This window comes from Oncorhynchus masou, chromosome 31 (genome assembly GCF_036934945.1).
Source record: "Oncorhynchus masou masou isolate Uvic2021 chromosome 31, UVic_Omas_1.1, whole genome shotgun sequence".
In the NCBI taxonomy this organism is placed as follows: domain Eukaryota; kingdom Metazoa; phylum Chordata; class Actinopteri; order Salmoniformes; family Salmonidae; genus Oncorhynchus; species Oncorhynchus masou.
Window position 1 is genome coordinate 14824204 of NC_088242.1, and position 21305 is coordinate 14845508.

Genomic DNA, 21305 nt, shown 5'->3' on the forward strand with positions numbered 1-21305 from the left:
CTTGTCCTCATCTTCTTCTGTTAAGCAGGGACAGTCATCACTAGAGCTAACGAAACTACCCGACTTCACACCTGAAGTTTGTGCTAACTGCAGCGCCGCACAGATTTAAAAATGTCCAGGAGGCTCAAACTGGTAAACAAATGCTCGGTTAAGGTAAGTTGTGAGAACATCTGATAAGAGTCGGGTGCATATATGTATCAGTCAATGGTAAGACATCCCAAAAGTGTCTGTTCGCAGACAACAACAACAAAATGAAAATGTACCCCTTTTCAGATGATTCTGAGTAAGATACAAGAGGCATGGAAATAAGTAGGAGATATACATCTGAGTGAGGTATGTTTGTGTATAGATATCTAACATAGTATATACATTTCTGATAAAGATAGAAATATACACATTCACACAAGTACTGCAGCCACACAGAAACATTATCCTGAGTTGTGGTGAAGGCTACAGGTAAACACAGGTAAAGAAATGTCCCAGTCACACAGCGGAGAGACATCTGAGTGGTTGTAAATTTGCCGTGCTTTTGGAGAGTATAAACGGTTAGCTTGCGTCACAAAAACAATGTGCAGACTTCAATGAGGCAGAAGTCGTGTGATTCTGGATGGCCAGACTGCTAGCAACAATGACAAGAAACTGCCACCTGGGGAATTGTGGGTGGCGTGTTTTAGCTAGTTTGATCTCTTTGATACAATGTCTTGTTTTGAGGTGTTTTGACTGATGTCACATCTATGCTAATATAGCCAAAATTCACTAGCTAGCTCACCAACAACTGACATGTACTTCAGAGAAAAGTGCTCATTGTGCAAATGTACGTTTCAATACACATTTGAGACAAAATATAGTTTACGTGTCAACAATCTAGGCCAAACCAGTTTCTCTATAGTGATTTTGTAGCTAAACAACCAACAAGTCTATAGCTGAGGTTTGGTTGGTAACTAAGGAGGAGGTGAAATTGCAGACGGAGGAATCTGTTCTCCCAACAAACAAAAACATACAACCTCACAATAAGATTTTCAGTAGTTGCGGGCATCCTTGCAAGCACATATTCTTTCTGCTGTAGTATGGTCTATTCAATCTCAGGTGTGCATTTGCTGAACAGTGACAGGGAAAGAGATTATGAGCTTAAAGTCAAACACTGGTTGACAAAGTAAAATAAACATTATAAACCCCATTTAGGTGATCAAATATGAAGAGTTTCAAATAGAAATAAGCCTTGATTCTACATGTCGAGGGCTGAGCGTTATCATTATGACCCAAACAAAGAAATGAGGTTGGTGAAGCCAACCCAAATGTCTCCAACCTTGGTGCTACAAGGTCTGCAGGCTTTTGATTCAGCTGGCCTCCAATAAGACCATACATTTCCTGTAGTTCTACAGGACCTGGGTTGCAGGCCGTTGGCTCAACCCGAAGTGCTGTAATACCTAGAGTACTCCTAGAAGACAGTAAGGGGCGCCACTGATCAATATAGAACTCTGAAGACAATTGGGCTTGGTCCAATTGCAATTTTGCCAACACATCACCCATTATATTAGTCAAATAGTAAAAATATTAGATTATGTTATAGCACTGTATCTAAAGCAGTTTCAGGATGAACAGCTACAATATTGTTTGATATCCTTATACAGTACAAACAAGCTTCATAAAACACTGCCAAAACATATTTAAAATATGGAGTGTTTCAACAATGTCTAGGACAACGTCGAGGGGCAGAGACAATTTAGTGTTTGATTGATTTAGACAACAGCTACTTATAGGCTTACCAAACATATTGAAACAATTAAAGAGCTAAGATGAATAGGTCAGATTGATTCACGGGGTAAATCACAGTAAGTAGAAGTGCATTTGGAATAAATCAACATACCTAACTCATCAATTGTGTACTAGCTATATAGACTCCACAGGAGGTTGGTGGCACCCTAATTGGGGAGGACAGGCTTGTGGTAATGGCTGGAGCGGAATGGTATCAAACACATGGTTTGATGCCATTTCATTTGCTCTGTTCCAAACATTATTATGAGCCATCCTCCCCTCAGCAGCCGCCCCTGATAGACTCCTCTGTCATTGCCACTGCCTGGCAAATGCAAACAATTACCTGGTCTGGGAAAAAACATCACATATCATGAAGTACTGAATCTCTTTCAATCGTGACTTTATTCGTCTGGGGAGAGGCGTGTACTGAGCAGTTGCCTGCCGTTCTCTCCGGATGCTGACACAGACTGAAGGTCCATGGTCGCATCCAGAGCTTCTTGGCTCTCTGGGGCCTCCGTATCCTCCGGTTCCTCCATGTGGCTCATCAGCTTCAGCTTCTTCTTGGGTGGATGTTTCAGGGTGCCAAGGCGCTCCTTGACTTTATACTCCAGCGTGCTGTGAGGGATCCCGTAGATGGTCTGAGCCTTGGACACGCTCATCTTCCCCTGCATCACCACTCCGATAGCTTCCTCGAGCAGCTCTGCGTTGTACTGGCGGTATCGTCCCCTCTTCTTCCTCAGGTGCATGTTGCTGAGGTCTGCCTCTGGGTCAGAGGTAGGATACTGCCCCCCAGAGGCAGGGAGGTCTGCATCGGATGAAGCCCAGTACTCCCGCTCTCCTCCACTGCTTCCCAGGCGGCTGTGTTTGGGCAGGATGGACCCCAGGCTGTTCTCACAGTGGTGGCTGAGGAGTCTGTAGGGATCAGAGCTCAGGGAGCCCAAGCAGAAGTCCATCCCCAGGCCTCCAAGGCCTCTCACCTGGGGGATTTTGAGGTCAACGGTTGGGGAGTGGGAAAGAGAGAGGCCCGGGTCTCTGGGGGCCTCCTGGATGATTGCCTTCCCACAGGAGGGCGACTTGGTAAAGAGCCCTGCAGCCTCCAGCAAGCTGGGTAGGTCTTTGAGGTGGTCTCCAGCTCTGCTGTTGGCCCGGAGCTTCAGGAGGGCTCCGAAGTGGGTCTTGGAGGCCCAGGACGGAGAGCCGTACCTGGAAAGGAGAGAGAGGTGGTCGAAGGGTCTGGACATCTGGTTCTGGTTGGGAGACAACTCTGGGCTGGAATATAGGTTCACTTCCTGTTTGATGTGCAGGGCGTGACAGAGAGGCGAGGGGGGCTTTAAAGGGACAGAGTGGCTGAAATTCTCCCTCCTCCCATCCTGCAGGCTCCACATAGGCAGCCCGGCCTGTCCGTCAGCACTCAGGGAACGCCTGATTGGATGGAAGGAAATTGGGTGTAAGCAGAGCTTGCACAGTGCTTTAATGTTTCTCTCTCTAGGGGAGGATGGGTTGGGGGAGGGAAGATGAGGCCACTCCTTTATTGGTTGATCTTGCTTAGGTAACATTATAAAATATATACGTCTGTGAGTGTGTGCTACTTTTAAGAACAAAAAAGGCTCAAGGTTTGGGAATTTGTTTATTTTGGCTTCGCATTATATTACAAATTATGCGTCAGTCAACATAACAATAAGAAAACAATAAAAAAAGGATATGCAGGAAAAAGAAAATCAACAGAAAAATATGAAATCTAAAAAAAGAAAAGTTAATAATGTCCAGCTCTGTTCAGATAGGGCAGGAGAGTGAGGAGGGCGTGTTGGTCATTAGTCCTGTCCATATAGCTCAGGGGGGGGCATGTTGGTCATTAGTCCTGTCCATATAGCTCAGGGGGGAGGGAGGAGGGCATGTTGGTCATTAGTCCTGTCCATATAGCTCAGGAGGGGAGGGAGGAGGGCATGTTGGTCATTAGTCCTGTCCATATAGCTCAGGGGGAGGGAGGGGTGCATGTTGGTCATTAGTCCTATCCATATAGCTCAGGGGGAGGGGGGCATGTTGGTCATTAGTCCTATCCATATAGCTCAGGGGGAGGGGGCATGTTGGTCATTAGTCCTGTCCATATAGCTCAGGAGGGGAGGGAGGAGGGCATGTTGGTCATTAGTCCTGTCCATATAGCTCAGGAGGGGAGGGAGGAGGGCATGTTGGTCATTAGTCCTGTCCATATAGCTCAGGGGGGAGGGAGGAGGACATGTTGGTCATTAGTCCTGTCCATGTAGCTCAGGGGGAGGGGGGCATGTTGGTCATAAGTCCTGTCCATATAGCTAAGGAGGGAGGGGGGCATGTTGGTCATAAGTCCTGTCCATATAGCTCAGGAGGGGGGGGGCATGTTGGTCATTAGTCCTGTCCATATAGCTCAGGAGGGGAGGGAGGAGGGCATGTTGGTCATTAGTCCTGTCCATATAGCTCAGGGGGAGGGAGGAGGGCATGTTGGTCATTAGTCCTGTCCATATAGCTCAGGAGGGGAGGGAGGAGGGCATGTTGGTCATTAGTCCTGTCCATATAGCTCAGGAGGGGAGGGAGGAGGGCATGTTGGTCATTAGTCCTGTCCATATAGCTCAGGGGGGAGGGAGGAGGACATGTTGGTCATTAGTCCTGTCCATGTAGCTCAGGGGAGGGGGGCATGTTGGTCATAAGTCCTGTCCATATAGCTCAGGAGGGAGGGGGGCATGTTGGTCATAAGTCCTGTCCATATAGCTCAGGAGGGAGGGGGGCATGTTGGTCACTAGTCCTGTCCATATAGCTCAGGGGGGAGGAGGACATGTTGGTCATTAGTCCTGTCCATTATAGCTCAGGGGGGAGTGAGGAGGGCATGTTGGTCATTAGTCCTGTCCATATAGCTCAGGGGGGAGTGAGGAGGGCATGTTGGTCATTTGTCCTGTCCATATAGCTCAGGGGGGAGTGAGGAGGGCATGTTGGTCATTTGTCCTGTCCATATAGCTCAGGGGGGAGTGAGGAGGGCATGTTGGTCATTTGTCCTGTCCATATAGCTCAGGGGGGAGTGAGGAGGGCATGTTGGTCATTTGTCCTGTCCATATAGCTCAGGGGGGAGTGAGGAGGGCATGTTGGTCATTAGTCCTGTCCATATAGCTCAGGGGGGAGGAGGGGGTGCATGTTGGTCAATTGCCCTGTCCATATAGTTCAGGGGGGAGTGGGGCATGTTGGTCATTAGTCCTGTCCATGTAGCTCAGGGGGAGGGGGGCATGTTGGTCATAAGTCCTGTCCATATAGCTCAGGAGGGAGGATGGCATGTTGGTCATTAGTCCTATCCATATAGCTCAGGGGGGGGGGTGGCATGTTTGTCATTAGTCCTGTCCATATAGCTCAGGGGGAGGGAGGGGGCATGTTGGTCATTAGTCCTGTTCATATAGCTCAGGGGGGGGGTGGCATGTTGGTCATTAGTCCTGTCCATATAGCTCATGGGGGAGGGAGGGGGCATGTTGGTCATTAGTCCTGTCCATATAGCTCAGGGGGGGGGGGGGGTGGCATGTTGGTCATTAGTCCTGTCCATATAGCTCAGGGGGGAGGGGGGCATGTTGGTCATTAGTCCTGTCCATATAGCTCAGGGGGAGGGAGGGGGCATGTTGGTCATTAGTCCTATCCATATAGCTCAGGGGGGAGGGGGGCATGTTGGTCATTAGTCCTATCCATATAGCTCAGGGGGGAGGGGGGCATGTTGGTCATTAGTCCTGTCCATATAGCTCAGGAGGGGAGGGAGGAGGGCATGTTGGTCATTAGTCCTGTCCATATAGCTCAGGAGGGGAGGGAGGAGGGCATGTTGGTCATTAGTCCTGTCCATATAGCTCAGGGGGAGGGAGGAGGACATGTTGGTCATTAGTCCTGTCCATGTAGCTCAGGGGGAGGGGGGCATGTTGGTCATAAGTCCTGTCCATATAGCTCAGGAGGGAGGGGGGCATGTTGGTCATAAGTCCTGTCCATATAGCTCAGGAGGGAGGGGGGCATGTTGGTCATTAGTCCTGTCCATATAGCTCAGGAGGGGAGGGAGGAGGGCATGTTGGTCATTAGTCCTGTCCATATAGCTCAGGGGGGAGGGAGGAGGGCATGTTGGTCATTAGTCCTGTCCATATAGCTCAGGAGGGGAGGGAGGAGGGCATGTTGGTCATTAGTCCTGTCCATATAGCTCAGGAGGGGAGGGAGGAGGGCATGTTGGTCATTAGTCTTGTCCATATAGCTCAGGGGGAGGAGGAGGACATGTTGGTCATTAGTCCTGTCCATGTAGCTCAGGGGAGGGGGGCATGTTGGTCATAAGTCCTGTCCATATAGCTCAGGAGGGAGGGGGGCATGTTGGTCATAAGTCCTGTCCATATAGCTCAGGAGGGAGGGAGGGGGCATGTTGGTCACTAGTCCTGTCCATATAGCTCAGGGGGAGGAGGACATGTTGGTCATAGTCCTGTCCATTATAGCTCAGGGGGAGTGAGGAGGGCATGTTGGTCATTAGTCCTGTCCATATAGCTCAGGGGGAGTGAGGAGGGCATGTTGGTCATTTGTCCTGTCCATATAGCTCAGGGGGGAGTGAGGAGGGCATGTTGGTCATTTGTCCTGTCCATATAGCTCAGGGGGAGTGAGGAGGGCATGTTGGTCATTTGTCCTGTCCATATAGCTCAGGGGGGAGTGAGGAGGGCATGTTGGTCATTTGTCCTGTCCATATAGCTCAGGGGGGAGTGAGGAGGGCATGTTGGTCATTTGTCCTGTCCATATAGCTCAGGGGGAGGAGGGGGTGCATGTTGGTCAATTGCCCTGTCCATATAGTTCAGGGGGAGTGGGGCATGTTGGTCATTAGTCCTGTCCATGTAGCTCAGGGGGAGGGGGCATGTTGGTCATAAGTCCTGTCCATATAGCTCAGGAGGGAGGATGGCATGTTGGTCATTAGTCCTATCCATATAGCTCAGGGGGGTGGCATGTTGGTCATTAGTCCTGTCCATATAGCTCAGGGGGAGGGAGGGGGCATGTTGGTCATTAGTCCTGTCCATATAGCTCAGGGGGGGGTGGCATGTTGGTCATTAGTCCTGTCCATATAGCTCATGGGGGAGGGAGGGGGGGCATGTTGGTCATTAGTCCTGCCCATATAGCTCAGGGGGGGGGGGGTGGCATGTTGGTCATTAGTCCTGTCCATATAGCTCAGGGGGAGGGAGGGGGCATGTTGGTCATTAGTCCTGTCCATATAGCTCAGGGGGAGGGCATGTTGGTCATTAGTCCTGTCCGTATAGCTCAGGGGGAGGGAGGATGGCATGTTGGTCATTCGTCCTGTCCATATAGCTCAGGAGGGGGAGGGGGCATGTTGGTCATTAGTCCTGCCCATATAGCTCAGGGGGGAGGGGGCATGTTGGTCATTAGTCCTGTCCATATAGCTCAGGGGGAGGGAGGAGGGCATGTTGGTCATTCGTCCTGTCCATATAGCTCAGGAGGGGGAGGGGGCATGTTGGTCATTAGTCCTGCCCATATAGCTCAGGGGGAGGGGGCATGTTGGTCATTAGTCCTGTCCATATAGCTCAGGGGGGAGGGGGGCATGTTGGTCATTAGTCCTGTCCATATAGCTCAGGGGGGGGAGGGAGGGCATGTTGGTCATTAGTCATGTCCATATAGCTCAGGGGGGAGGGAGGAGGGCATGTTGGTCATTACAGCAAGGCAGTCAGGCATTTAATAACAGAGCAGGGCACGATGACCGTGTTGCCAAATGACTAATGCTAACGTAGCGATAGCCCTTAGCGAGTGACGTTACCACTGAACAAGCACAGCAATAAAAGAGTAAGCCATCAGTATGGGATGTTATAGGGCTACTTACTGTACATAAACACTCACAATATCAACCTGACAAATACTGTTACTAAGAAAAACATCTGAAATACTTGTCTGCCAGGTCAGCACTCAAGGCACACACAGAATGTGTGACAGAACATAGCAAATCATCTGGTCTTATTGAGTGAACATGATTACATTAAATTGATGGGTGAATGATTGATTTGTGATGAGGAAATAATGACGGACACCGAGGCAAATAAAATAAGCATGTGCTTTACTGTTGCTAATGCACGAGCAGGCATTAACCAATATATTATGACTTGGCAGGTGTCTGGGGTTTTGCACTTCTAAATATTCCCTCCACCTTCAAATCAGTTCTCCATCTCACCTCAGCTTTGAAATATCATTTCAGAGAGAGAAAAGGGGGGAGAAAGAGAGAGGAGGTAGATTGGTAGATACTAGATATATGGACCTATACATCTGTGAATCTCTGCATATAGAGCTGTACATTGTGAACAGCTTTACCACAAGCAGCTGGCTCTCTTCCTTCACTCACTCCCTCACACTCACTCACTCACCCTCCCTTGCTTGCTTCCTTCCCTCCACACTCCCCTCCCTCCCCCTCACTTCACTCGCACCCCCCCTTCCTTCCCTTCGTGTCCTTCCCTTCCTTCACCCCCTCCCTTCCTTCCCTCCCCCTCGTGTCCTTCCCTTCACCCCCTCCCTTCCTTCCCTTCACCCCCTCCCTTCCTTCCCTCCCCCTCGTGTTCTTCCCTTCACCCCCCTTCCTTCCCTCCCCCTCGTGTCCTTCCCTTCACCCCCTTCCTTCCCTCCCCCTCATGTCCTTCCCTTCCTTCACCCCCTCCCTTCCTTCCCTCCCCCTCGTGTCCTTCCCTTCACCCCCTCCCTTCCTTCCCTCCCCCTCGTGTCCTTCCCTTCACCCCCTCCCTTCCCACCCCCTCGTGTCCTTCCCTTCACCCCCTCCCTTCCATCCCTCCCCCTCACCCCCCTTCCTTCCCATCCCTCCCCCTCACCCCCCTTCCTTCCCTCCCCCTCACCCCCTTCCTTCCCTCCCCCTCATGTCCTTCCCTTCACCCCCCTTCCTTCCCTCCCCCTCATGTCATTCCCTTCCTTCACCCCCTCGTGTCCTTCCCTTCACCCCCTCCCTTTCCACCCCCTCGTGTGTTTCCCTTCACCCCCTCCCTTCCATCCCTCCCCCTCACCCCCCTTCCTTCCCTCCCCCTCATGTCCTTCCCTTCCTTCACACCCCTCTAAAGACAGGAGTGTAGCTCGAGAGCGGAGAAACTTGCTTAATTAATCCAAATTAAAATGAAATACGCTGTGTTCCACTTCAAATGCACTAACATCCATACCACGGTGTGATGATATCATGAGGCATTGCCCTAGGGCAAAACACAAGAGTTTACTGGATTAAAGATTTTACATTATTTTTGACATTGAAATGAAGGTCAATGTAAACCATTGAACACCATGCAGTGTATTTAGTAGAACGGAAAGCTCTACTGGTTATGGGGTTATTTGGATTATTTTGCTTATTTCTAAAAATCCATTGGAATCTTAACTACATCCTATTGTGTATTTAAAAGGAATACGAATAGGAATAATACTAATATAATGTCTCCTGATACCAAAGCATTTCCTTCAAGATGTCCTTCTTGAAGATGCACATGTGAAACCACTAATGTCACAGTCAAATCAACACGCACACCATGCATCTCCCCAGGACCAGAGTTGGTGACAACCACTTCATGAGCTCCTACAGGTTATTATAAACTGTTGTTTGAACGGGTTGGGTAGTGAGCTATGGTAAAGCCCTACAGGAAGTAGAAACAGAAAGTTGGTCTTACCCTTTAAGAGTGGGCGTCTGGGAAAGATGTGGGCTGCGGAGCGATGATGTGCTGCTTTTGGCCCGCCCCTTTTTGAGTGACAGGTCCAGGACTCCATCTAGGTACAGGACACAAGGATTAGCGCAAAAGGGTTTAATATATTCCCAGTATTTTACAAAACGTTCCATCCCAAGAATAAATCCCTTTCTCCCGGGTAACCCAGTATTTCCCGCCAAAACCGGAAGGGTCTTTCAAAAGCATTATAAAGCATTGAAATATACTTTGATAAGCATGAAAATTCAAACCTGATGCTACCTCAGCCTGATAAGCAAAATAAGTCATATTTTACGAGCCTAACGACATTAACGACATTTAACGAGCCCAAGCAAGGCCAAATGTTCGTGCTGTTCACGAATAAATATCTGATATAGGCTACTGCACATTACGCACGACAGGAAAACATAAAAATCCATAGCTAGCTACAGTTGAAGTTGGAAGGTAACATACACCGAAGTTGGAGTCATTAAAACTTGTTTTTCAACCATTCCACAAATTTCTTGTAAACAAACTAGCATTTTGGCAATTAGGTTCGGACATCTACTTTGTGCATGACAAGTTATATTTCCAACAATTGTTTTCCAGACAGATTATTTCACTTATAACTCACTGTATCACAATTCCAGTGGGTCAGAAGTTTACATACACTAAGTTGACTGTGCCTTTAAACAGCTTGAAAAATTCCAGAAAATTAGGTCATGGCTTTAGAAGCTTCTGATAGGCTAATTGACATAAATGAGTCAATTGGAGGTGTATCTGTGGATGTATTTCAAGGTCTACCTTCAAAATTCATCCAACGTATTGTGGGAAGCTTGTGGAAGGCTACCCGAAACATTTGACCCAAGTTAAACAATTTAAAGGCAATGCTACCAAATACTAATTGAGTGCATGTAAACTTCTGACCTACTGGGAATGTGATGAAAGAAAAAAGCTGAAATAAATAATTCTCTACTATTCTACTGACATTTCACATTCTTAAAATAAAGTGGTGATCCTAATTGACCTGAGACAGGGAATTTTTACTACGATTAAATGTTAGGAATTGTGAAAAACTGAGTTGAAATGTATTTGGCTAAGGTGTATGTAAACTTCCGACTTCAGCTGTATGTGCTGTCTTGGGTAAATAAATTAAACTAGCTCCATTAAGCTAATCGTTTTGAGTGTGAACTATTACATGGACTGGAATTACGCACATCATTCAAACCATGATAAAGCAAAAGAGAACATGTGATTCTGGTGCAGCACATGCTGCCTACAAAGTTAAATGTAGCCTGTTTTGAAATATAAAAATGTGGCGCATTTCCATATTGAGTATGCTGACGCATATGTAGCTTTCATAATATTTCCACTAATGTTATTAGTCTTCCTCTTTCGCTTAATTCCTTCCTCGTTAAGTTAACAGTTAAGGACAACAAAACTTATTTAATTAATCGTCATCATGCTAATGACATCCTTGAATAATATAGGACTAGAATTAGATGCAGAAGGCTTTCACGTCTCTTCGTGAAGAGTGACTGGTTCTGGTTCTGAATTAATAACTGCTATAGCATACCGCCATCGCGTGTTCACTCTTCTTTCAAAGTACCCGAGAGTTCTATTGGCTGCTGAATTTAAAAATCTGCAAAAAAAAAAAAGAACTTGAGTCCCTCTTCGAATAGTTTATTGGTATAACGCTAAAATAAATTATGTCCAGCAGGCTATTCTAGTCTACCTTTTCCTGCTTGGGACTCCAAGAGCTAAGGAGTGGTTTTTAAGGAGAGGCCAGCGGAGAACAGGTCTGTGTATTGAGCAAGAGACATAATCTATAAGCTTATTATGCCCATCATTAATTAGCTAAATATAAGGCTAATACAGCAGTGAATGTAAATATGAAAGAGGTAGGCTAGGACATCAATATATAGGGCTATACATACACATACAAATCTAGAACAGGGTTATCTATTTTGGATGCAATTTGAATAGAGTTGGAGAGAGAGAAAGACAGTGTTTGCACATGCACTGATTTAAACAATATTAGAGTGATAGTCTGTTTAAAAACTCTGCAATTAAAAAATTATCTTTACAATGAAAAAACAAGGTGACCCTCAAAAGCCAGATGGAGATGGTAAATTAGATGCACATTTGGTCTATATGTTACTGTATCATAGGCTATGCTGCAGCAAATGCACCTGTCAGAAGGGGAGAAAAAGTTAGCATGGTGAGATGATAAGTCTACATGCATTGTGAACTGCGCTCCATACTGAGATGGGCTGTCCGTTCCCACCCTGAGGGTTGATGATTCATCAGAGGATATAGAGAGGCCAGATTTAGACATGACATATAATGTAGCAGTTTGATTTCACGCCATGCTGTTCATAAAAATAATTTATTATAATTTACCAGTATCTGGCAGTTACTTATCCTGGGAAAAAGGAGTGGTTTTGGGTGGTAAATTCCAATAAATTTCAGTAACCAGGTTCCCATCATTCAACCCTAGTGTGCAGTACAGTAGTGTAGTGAATCTGCTGGTACCTTGTTCTGCAGGCTGTGGCGGGAACCTCTTGAAAGTTAGGAAGAGGTTACTTTACATGAAATATATTACCAGTACAAGTGTGTCTGCTCGGTCAGTCTACTACCAGCACTAGTGCATCTGCTGCTACCTTGTTCTACAGGCTGTGGCAGAGGCTTCTTGACAGTGAGATCGAGAGGCAAGTCCTGGTCGGCCATCAGCAGCTTGGAGAGGACGGGGTTCTGGCTGGGTACGGAGTGGGTAGCAGTACCACCAGGGATGGCAGCTGGGGGCACCGTGGGCAGCGAGGGGGGAGGAGGCAGGCTTTGGTCTGGGTGGGGACCAGGCCTGGGAGTGGAGCGGCTGTCCGGAGTAGAGGAACTACTTTTTGAGGTATATTCTGCAGCAAACTGGCGGATCATCCTCTGCATTATGTCCAGAGCCACTCCTGGAATGTGCGGGTCTGAGAAGCTGGGCACATCTGAGGGAGGGACAGTGAAAAATAACATTATAAAGACACCTGTAGAGACGGTTGACCCTAAGCCCGTGAGGGAAAGCCATCTCAACCATAGCAACAGTTTCTCAAATGTAACTAAGATCACACATGGTCCTGTTAGATATTCCTGTCGATACACAATCTTATAGAAATTGCTGTAACAAATATAGTTCTTCGTAAGTAAAGACCTACCTTTTTTGTAGAGGACAGCATTAAAAAATTCCTCTGCTTGTTTCTCAAGTCTGTTGATCTTGGTCTGGTCTTTGACCAGCAGGGGTTCAGCCCCACTCTCCAACCCCTGGTTGCTCAGGCCAACTAAGTGCTCCTTGGAGAAGAGAGAAACAGAAACAAATGGATTAGCGTCTTAGCAGCAGAAGTGACATGCTGTGGCATATGGTAGACACGTACTTAACTTCTTGGTGACTGGGGGGCAGTATTGAGTAGCTTGGATGAATAAGGTGCCCAGAGTAAACAGCCTGCTACTCAGCCATAAAAGCTGGAATATGCATATAATTAGCAAATTTGGATAGAAAACACTCAAGTTTCTAAAACTGTTTGAATGATGTCTGAGTATAAACAACTCATATGGCAGGCGAAAACCTGAGACACATCCAAACAGGAAGTGGGAAATCTGAGGTTTGTAGTTTTTCAACTCATTGCCAATCCAATATACAGTGTCTGTGGGGTCATTTTGCACTTCATAAGGCTTCCACTAGATGTTAAGGGTCTTTAGAGACTTTGTCTGAGGATTCTACTGTGAAGTGGGAGTGAATGAGAGGGGATTGAGCCAGGTGTCTGGCAGATTGCCACGAGCTCGTGACACGCAGTCATGTGAAAGTTAGCTTGCGTTCCATTGCTTTTCTACAGACAAAAGAATTCTCCAGTTGGAACATTATTGAAGATTTATGATAAAAACATCCTAAAGATTGATTCTATACTTCATTTGACATGTTTCTACAGCCTGTAATATAACTTTTTGGACTTTTCATTCAACCTTTCGTCTGGACATGCACGCGCGTTTGCATTTGTTTACCAAACGCCCTAACAAAAGGAGGTATTTGGACATAAATTATGAACTTTATCGAACAAATCAAACATATATACACACTGCTCAAAAAAATTAAAGGGAACACAAACAACACAACGTAACTCCAAGTCAATCACACTTCTGTGAAATCAAACTGTCCACTTAGGAAGCAACACTGATTGATAATAAATTTCATATGCTGTTGTGCAAATGGAATCGACAACAGGTGGAAATTATAAGCAATTGGCAAGACACCCCCAATAAAGGAGTGGTTCTGCAGGTGGTGACCACAGACCACTTCATTTCCTATGCTTCCGGGCTCATGTTTTGGTCACTTTAGAATGCTGGCGGTGCTTTTACTCTAGTGTTGCATGAGACGGAGTCTATAACCCACACAAGTAGCTCAGGTAGTGCAGCTCATCCAGGATGGCACATCAATGCGAGCTGTGGCAAGAAGGTTTGCTGTGTCTGTCAGCATAGTGTCCAGAGCATGGAGGCGCTACCAGGAGACGGGCGAGTACATCAGGAGATGTGCAGGAGGCCGTAGGAGGGCAACAACCCAGCAGCAGGACCGCGACCTCCGCCTTTGTGCAAGGAGGAGCAGGAGGAGCACTGCAAAATGACCTCCAGCAGGCAACAAATGTGTATGTGTCTGCTCAAACGGTCAGAAACAGACTACATGAAGGTGGCATGAGGGCCCAATGTCCACAGGTGGGGGTTGTGCTTACAGCCCAACACCGTGCAGGACGTTTGGCATTTGCCAGAGAACACCAAGATTGGCAAATTCGCCACTGGCGCCCTGTGCAGATGAAAGCAGGTTCACACTGAGCACGTGACAGACGTGACAGTCTGGAGACGCCGTGGAGAACATTCTGCTGCCTGCAACATCTTCCAGCATGACCGGTTTGGCGGTGGGTCAGTCATGGTGTGGGGTGGCATTTCTTTGGGGGGCCGCACAGCCCTCCGTGTGCTCACCAGAGGTAGCCTGACTGCCATTAGGTACCGAGATGAGATCCTCAGACCCCTTGTGAGACCATATGCTAGTGCGGTTGGCCCTGGGTTCCTCCTAATGCAAGACAATGCTCGACCTCATGTGGCTGGAGTGTGTCAGCAGTTCCTGCAAGAGGAAGGCATTGATGCTATGGACTGGCCCGTCCGTTCCCCAGACCTGAATCCAATTGAGCACATCTGGGACATCATGTCTCGCTCCATCCACCAACGCCACGTTGCACCACAGACTGTCCAGGAGTTGGCGGATGCTTTAGTCCAGGTCTGGGAGGAGATCCCTCAGGAGACCATCCGCCACCTCATCAGGAGCATGCCCAGGAGTTGTAGGGAGGTCATACAGGCACGTGGAGGCCACACACACTACTGAGCCTCATTTTGACTTGTTTTAAGGACATTACATCAAAGTTTGATCAGCCTGTAGTGTTTTTTTCCACTTTAATTTTGAGTGTGACTCCAAATCCAGACCTCCATGGGTTGATAAATTTAAATTTGTGTGATTTTGTTGTCAGCACTTTGAACTATGTAAAGAAAAAAGTATTTAATAAGAATATTTCATTCATTCGTATCTAGGATGTGTTATTTTAGTGTTCCCTTTATTTTTTTGAACAGTGTATATCTCTTTGGCTGTTTTGGTCTCTGAGCGCCGTACTCAGATTATTGCATGTGTGCTTTTTCCGTGAAGTTTTTTTGAAATCTGACTCAGCTGTTGCATTAAGGATACGTTTATCTAAAGTTCCATGTATAATAGTTGTATCTTTCATCAATGTTTATTATGAGTACTTCTGTAAATTGATGTGGCTCTCTGCAAAATCACTGCATGTTTTGGAACTTCTGAACATAACACGCCAATGTAAAATTAGATTTTTGGATATAAATATGCACTTTATCGAACAAAACATACATGTATTGTGTAACATGAAGTCCTATGAGTGTCATCTGATGAAGATCAAAGGTTAGTGATTCATTTTATCTATATTCCTGCTTTTTGTGACTCCTCTCTTTGGCTTGAAAAATGGCTGTGTTTTTCTGTGACTTGGTGGTGACCAAACAATCGTTTGTGGTGCTTTCGCTGTTTAGCCTTTTTGAAATCGGACACTGTGGCTGGATTAACGAGAATTTTTAAAATGGTGTAAAATAATTGTATGCTTGAGGAATTTTAATAAGGAGATTTTTGTTGTTTTGAATTTGGCGCCCTGCACTTTCACTGGCTGTTGGCGGGGTGGGACGCTACCATCCCGAAAATCCCAGAGAGGTTAAGCAATAAGCCACAAGGGGGTGTGGTATATGGCCAATATACCACTGCTAAGGGGTGTTCTTATGCACGACAACACAGAGTGTCTGGATATAAGCCCTTTTACATGTATAAATGTATTTTGTCCCCCTACACCAAATGCGATCACGACACGCAGGTTAAAATAGCAAAACAAACTTTGAACCAATTACATTAATTTGGGGACAGGTCGAAAAGCATTAAACATGTATTGCAATTTAGCTAGTTCGCTTGCACTTGCTGGCTAATTTGTCCTTTTTAACTAGCTTGCTGTTGCTAGCTAATTTGTCCTGGGATAGAAACGTTGAGTTGTTATTTTACCTGAAATGCACAAGGTACTCTACTCTGCCAATTAATCCACACAAAAAACAGCCAACCGAATAATTTCTAGTCATCTCTCCTCCTTCCAGGCTTTTTCATCGTTGAACTTATATGGTGATTGGCATCTAAACTTTCATAGTATTACCACAACTACTGGGAAAACGGTTAATCTTTCAATCACCCACGTGGGTATAACCAATGAGATGAAGGCACATGGGTACCTGCTTCTATAAACCATTGAGGAGATGGGAGAGGCAGGACTTGCAGCACAATCTGCATCAGAAATAGAAAGGAGTTCTATTTTAGCCCTTTGAATCACAGACGCTTGTTGGCGTGCGTGAGCAGTGTGGGTGTAATAATTGAATAACATGGATTTCTACATTTATTTTGCCACGCTTGTGCACGCGATGTGTCCGGTCAGCATGTTAGCCATGGTGTATTGGCCATATACCACAAACCAAGGTGCCTTATTGCTATTATGAACTGGTTACCAACATAATTACAGCAGAGAAAATAAATGTTGTCATACCCATGGTATACGGTCTGACATACCACGGCTGTCAGTCAATCAGCACTCAGGGCTCAAACAAACCAGTTTATAAAAATAGATAAATACCTTTGCTGCATGAATGACATGACTTGCTATGTGAGTGTATTCTAAGAGCAATTGTCATCGTTATAAAGACCCTACACAGAGCTCATACCAGTGGATATCTGGAAAGATTGAATAATTACATGGCAGATTTGTCACAGAGCAAGCTAAGGATGTGCTGAATGGGTTAGCAGAGTGCTTGTGGTAAATCGAAGATTCCCCTAACTACAGATCTAGGATCAGATTAAGGTTACCATAGGGGATGGGGGTAGGGATGCAAAGGGTCGGAAACTTTCCAGGAAATTTCAGGAATTTTTCCGGAAATCTCCCATGGGAAGTTAAGAAATATTCTCTAATTCTCTAAATTCATTTTTTTTATTAAGTTAGCTTATAACAGTTAACCTTTGTGGTATTGCAACCCTCTGCATGCAGTGCCCTCTTCCATCACATGTGCAGCTGATTCTCAAGATCTTGCACACTAATGAGATGCTATTGAGCCCACACCACTACACTGTCTGAGACAAGGACTACATGCTTTATGGTACGTTTTAATTTCAATACTGGGTGGGGTGAATATATTTTATATAACAATCATGATTTTTTTGTTAACGAGTAAAGAGTAGACTACAGCAAATTGTGTTTAAATAATTTCTAACTTAGTTTTTGCGACCATGTGGGTTTTAGCTTGCTTGAGCCTGCTAACTGAGGAGTGTTAATTCACCTGTCTCATTTCAAAAACACTTCTTAAAGGAGTTGTTCAATCTAACTGCTTAACTATTTATCTGTACATGAAATTTAAATTGTTGTTTTTTTTACTCCTTTTTTTCTAATCTTAACAGGAAAATGCCAAGATTTCCAGAGACATTTCACTGCAGCTAATGTAGAAGGAATAGCTGTGTACATTTGTAAATACTGTGCCAAATCATGTGAAGAATGCAACAAAGATGCAGAATCATCTGGCCACGTGCATAAAGTTCCCTCAGCGCACACAACAAGCAACCTGACAAAAGTCCCTCTACTTCGATTCGAGGTGAAAATGATGAATCAGACACATTGTTAGCAACAGCTCATGGTCCTCCTGGAATCAGAAGTTTCTTTGACTCAATGGAGGAACGTAGTCTGATGAATGTCTTGCTCGAGCTGTGTATGCAACTGATTCACCTGATGCTCACAGGCAATGTGTATTGGAAGAGATTTCTGAATGTTCTTCACCCAGCATACACCCCTCCAACCAGACATGCTTTATCTAATAATTTATGGATGCAGAGTTCAAGTGAAGGTCAAGCAAATCATAGAGAAAGCAGACTATTGCAATCATCTGATGGGTGGTCGAATGTTCTTTGGCAGGGAATAATTAACATCCCCACCCCTCAACCAGCATTTTACAAGAGCGCAGACACAAGGGACAACAGACACACTGGTCTCTACATTGCAGATGAGCTGAAGGCAGTTATCAATGACCTTGGACCACAGAAGGTATTTGCACTGGACAATGCTGCGAACATGAAGGCTGCTTGGTCTCAAGTGGAGGAGTCCTACCCTCACATCACACCCATTGGCTGTGATGCTCATGCATTGAATCTGCTTCTCAAGGACATCATGGCACTGAAAACAATGGATACACTCTACAAGAGAGCCAAGGAAAAGGGTTAGATATGTGAAGGGTCATCAAGTTATAGCAGCAATCTACCTCATAAAGCAAATTGAAAAGAATAAGAGCACCACATTGAAGCTGCCCAGCAACAACCTGTTTGGGGTGGTGTTGTCATCATGTTTGACAGTCTCCTGGAGAGGAAGGAGTCTCTCCAAGAAATGGCCACAGAAATATCACAGTCCGCTGACATGGACAGCCCCATCAAGAGGATCCTACTGGATGATGTATTTTGGGAAAGCGTGGTAAGCAGAGTGAAACCTATAGCAGTAGCCATTGCACAGATTGAGGGAGACAATGCCATTCTGTCTGATGTTCAGACTCTGCTTGCAGATGTAATATAATAAATCCATACTTCCCTGCCCACTTCACTGTTGTGCCAAGCAGAGGAAACTACAGTTCTGAAATGCATCAAAAAGTGTGAAGACTTCTGCCTGAAGCCTAAAAACACTGCAATGTACATGTTGGACCCCAAGTATGCTGGCAAGAGCATCCTGTCTGGTGCAGAGATCAACAAGGCCTATGGTGTCATCACTACCGTGTCTCGCCACCTTGGCCTGGATGAGGGCAAGGTTCTTGGCAGTCTGGCAAAGTACACTTCTAAGCAAGGGCTTTGGGATGGAGATGCAATATGGCAGGTTTGCCAACATCTCATCAGCCACCGGGTGGAAGGGACTTTGTGGATCTGAGGCTCTTTCCCCTGTTGCCTCCATTATCCTCCAAATCCCACCAACATCAGCTGCATCAGAGCGCAACTGGTCCTTGTTTGGGAACACACACACCAAAGCACGCAACAGGCTGACCAGTAACAAGGGTTGAAAAATGTGTAGCCATCCGGGCAAATTTAAGGCTTGTTGAGCCTGACAACGAGCCATCCTCAACAAGGTTGGAAAGTGACAGTGAAGATGAGGCCTCAGAGTCTGAAGTTCAAGAGGTGGACATTGAGGAGGTCCAGGGTGAAGACAACCAAAGCCTTGGTTTCTAGACTGTCATTTTATGTTGAAAACATTTTTGGGAGATGCAATGGATCATTCAATATTCCCTTTTTGTTGTTCAGTGAAATAATCCCATGTGAAGAATCACATCATTTAATTAAACATTTATTTATTTATTTTTCAGTTGGAAGGATTTAATCAATTTGCAATTATGTATACTTATGATAAGGTAAAAGTAGTGTTTGTCTCCTTATGATATGGTAAATATATAATAATAATAATAATATTCAATGCAAAAACCATTACATTTAAATGGTATTAATATTAATTTGCATACATTCCTGTTAATTCCCATATATTCCCACAGAAAGATTCCACCTCTGAATATTCCCCAAAATGTGCAACCCGAGTTGGGGGTAAAGGCGCAGTGCCATTAAACACATGATTTCCTTGTTTTTTTGTACAAATATAACTCTGAAATTGTGAAAATTATGATACACACACAAAGGGCATAAGAGCTTTTTGAAAAAAAAAAATCCTAGAATTTCAGCCTGTTCAGGTGGGATGGAATTTATGGCCCACATCATGACACCACAATGTTATCTGATTAAAATAGTCCAGACTGTTCATCTAGGTAAGGATGGTCTAGAGCCCATCCCCTATCAGGGCTGTGCATGTAAATATCTTCAAAATGTGTTTCCTAACACCCACACGATTAGACTGAGCATTTCAAGGGCCAAAGGAGGCTCAGGGAAATAAATGATAAATCACTGTTTAATGAAAATATATTTATTAGATAGTGGTGATTACAAAATACTACATGGGGGCTTTATCCATTAGGGAGATGTCAATATTTGACCCTGGACTGTATCTGTTAGGGGCCATGTTTGTTGCTTTCCTAGATCAGCGGGTCCCAAACCTTTTCATTCAGGCCCCCTACCCAGCATTGGGGAACATCCCGCGGGTCACATCTATTTCTATGGGCAGAAGCACTGTTCATGACAAATGCTTCACACACACACCTCTTGCTGGCATTTACCTGTAATTCTACAAATTTTGTTGTGGGGTGAAATTAAAATTTAAAAAAAAATCATTTTAAAGCAAATTTCAATGCAGTTCTATAGATTACGCCACATCTAATGTGTATGCATGTGATATGAGTGATTCAAACATTAACACTAAATGTATAGGCTAAAAACAACTAGCTAAAAAATTATGGCTGAAATGGACTAGTTGATCCAGACACTTCTTATAAATAGCTCTAAGGTTAGCAATTACTGAGGAAAACTGATAATGCACTACTCAATTACAAAAAAATGGCACCTTGTGCATTCTACTATTATGACTTTCAAGAGTTAGCTGAAAGCTGGACTGAGTTTTGGAACCACTGTCCTAGATCAGAACAGTAGCCAGTTGGAATGGGAGGATGAGCAGCTTGTACTTTTGATTTCTCTTCAAGTGCAGATCTGCACTTGCTGTTCCACATTCAGTTCTGAATTTGCTTTCTTTGTAGCCTATGGTCTTTGAAAATATTACCACTTCACAGCAGATAGGTACGTGTACAACAGTTGCGCGAGAGAGAGAGATTGTTGAATTATTCCATTTCCAATTATTCAATCAGACACAAGGTGCTTCTAAAGGACAATGTTGCTGCTTTTGTAGTGTGGTAATACAGAAGATACACTCATCTCGGGGTGGAACAGCAGAACACAAGAGAAAGACGTGAAAAGAAAAGTCCTTACCTTGACTTTGTCTCGTCTTACGCAGCAGAACGGGCAGTTCTCATCAAATGACCAGTCTGTACCGCCTTCGGGCTCACTGCCTGTGGATCCACGAGAAGAGACATTTTAGAAAGGACAGGGCAGGGTATAGTATGACAAAATACATCTAAGATGGTGGTGAAGAACAAGGTAACAAAAGAAACACTTTAGAAGTTTTGGCTACACTGACACAGTCCCCTAGACTTAAGGATCACAGATGTCAGAGTCAACCACTTATTGTAGAAATCAAAACATGAGTAGACATTGACAATTGATTGGTAATTATTATTTTTTTT

At 45.2% G+C, this 21305-nt stretch overlaps 1 protein-coding gene across 4 annotated transcripts in view; it reads right to left on the bottom strand.

Annotated features, from left to right (window-relative positions):
• The window catches only part of wu:fc17b08 (titin), a 73211-nt gene that overhangs the window by 25531 nt on the left and 26375 nt on the right, over nucleotides 1-21305 (bottom strand). For 3 of the 4 annotated variants that reach the window (XM_064950177.1, XM_064950178.1, XM_064950179.1), the window contains exons 3-6: nucleotides 20992-21071; nucleotides 12638-12770; nucleotides 12101-12430; nucleotides 9426-9522 (exon numbers count right to left, since the gene is read on the bottom strand). In XM_064950177.1, coding sequence (XP_064806249.1) covers nucleotides 9426-9522; nucleotides 12101-12430; nucleotides 12638-12770; nucleotides 20992-21071 — 640 coding nt within the window. Of the gene's footprint in view, nucleotides 1-9425; nucleotides 9523-11013; nucleotides 11239-12100; nucleotides 12431-12637; nucleotides 12771-20991; nucleotides 21072-21305 lie in introns of those variants that run through there. The other variant, XM_064950180.1, reaches the window with a different exon arrangement.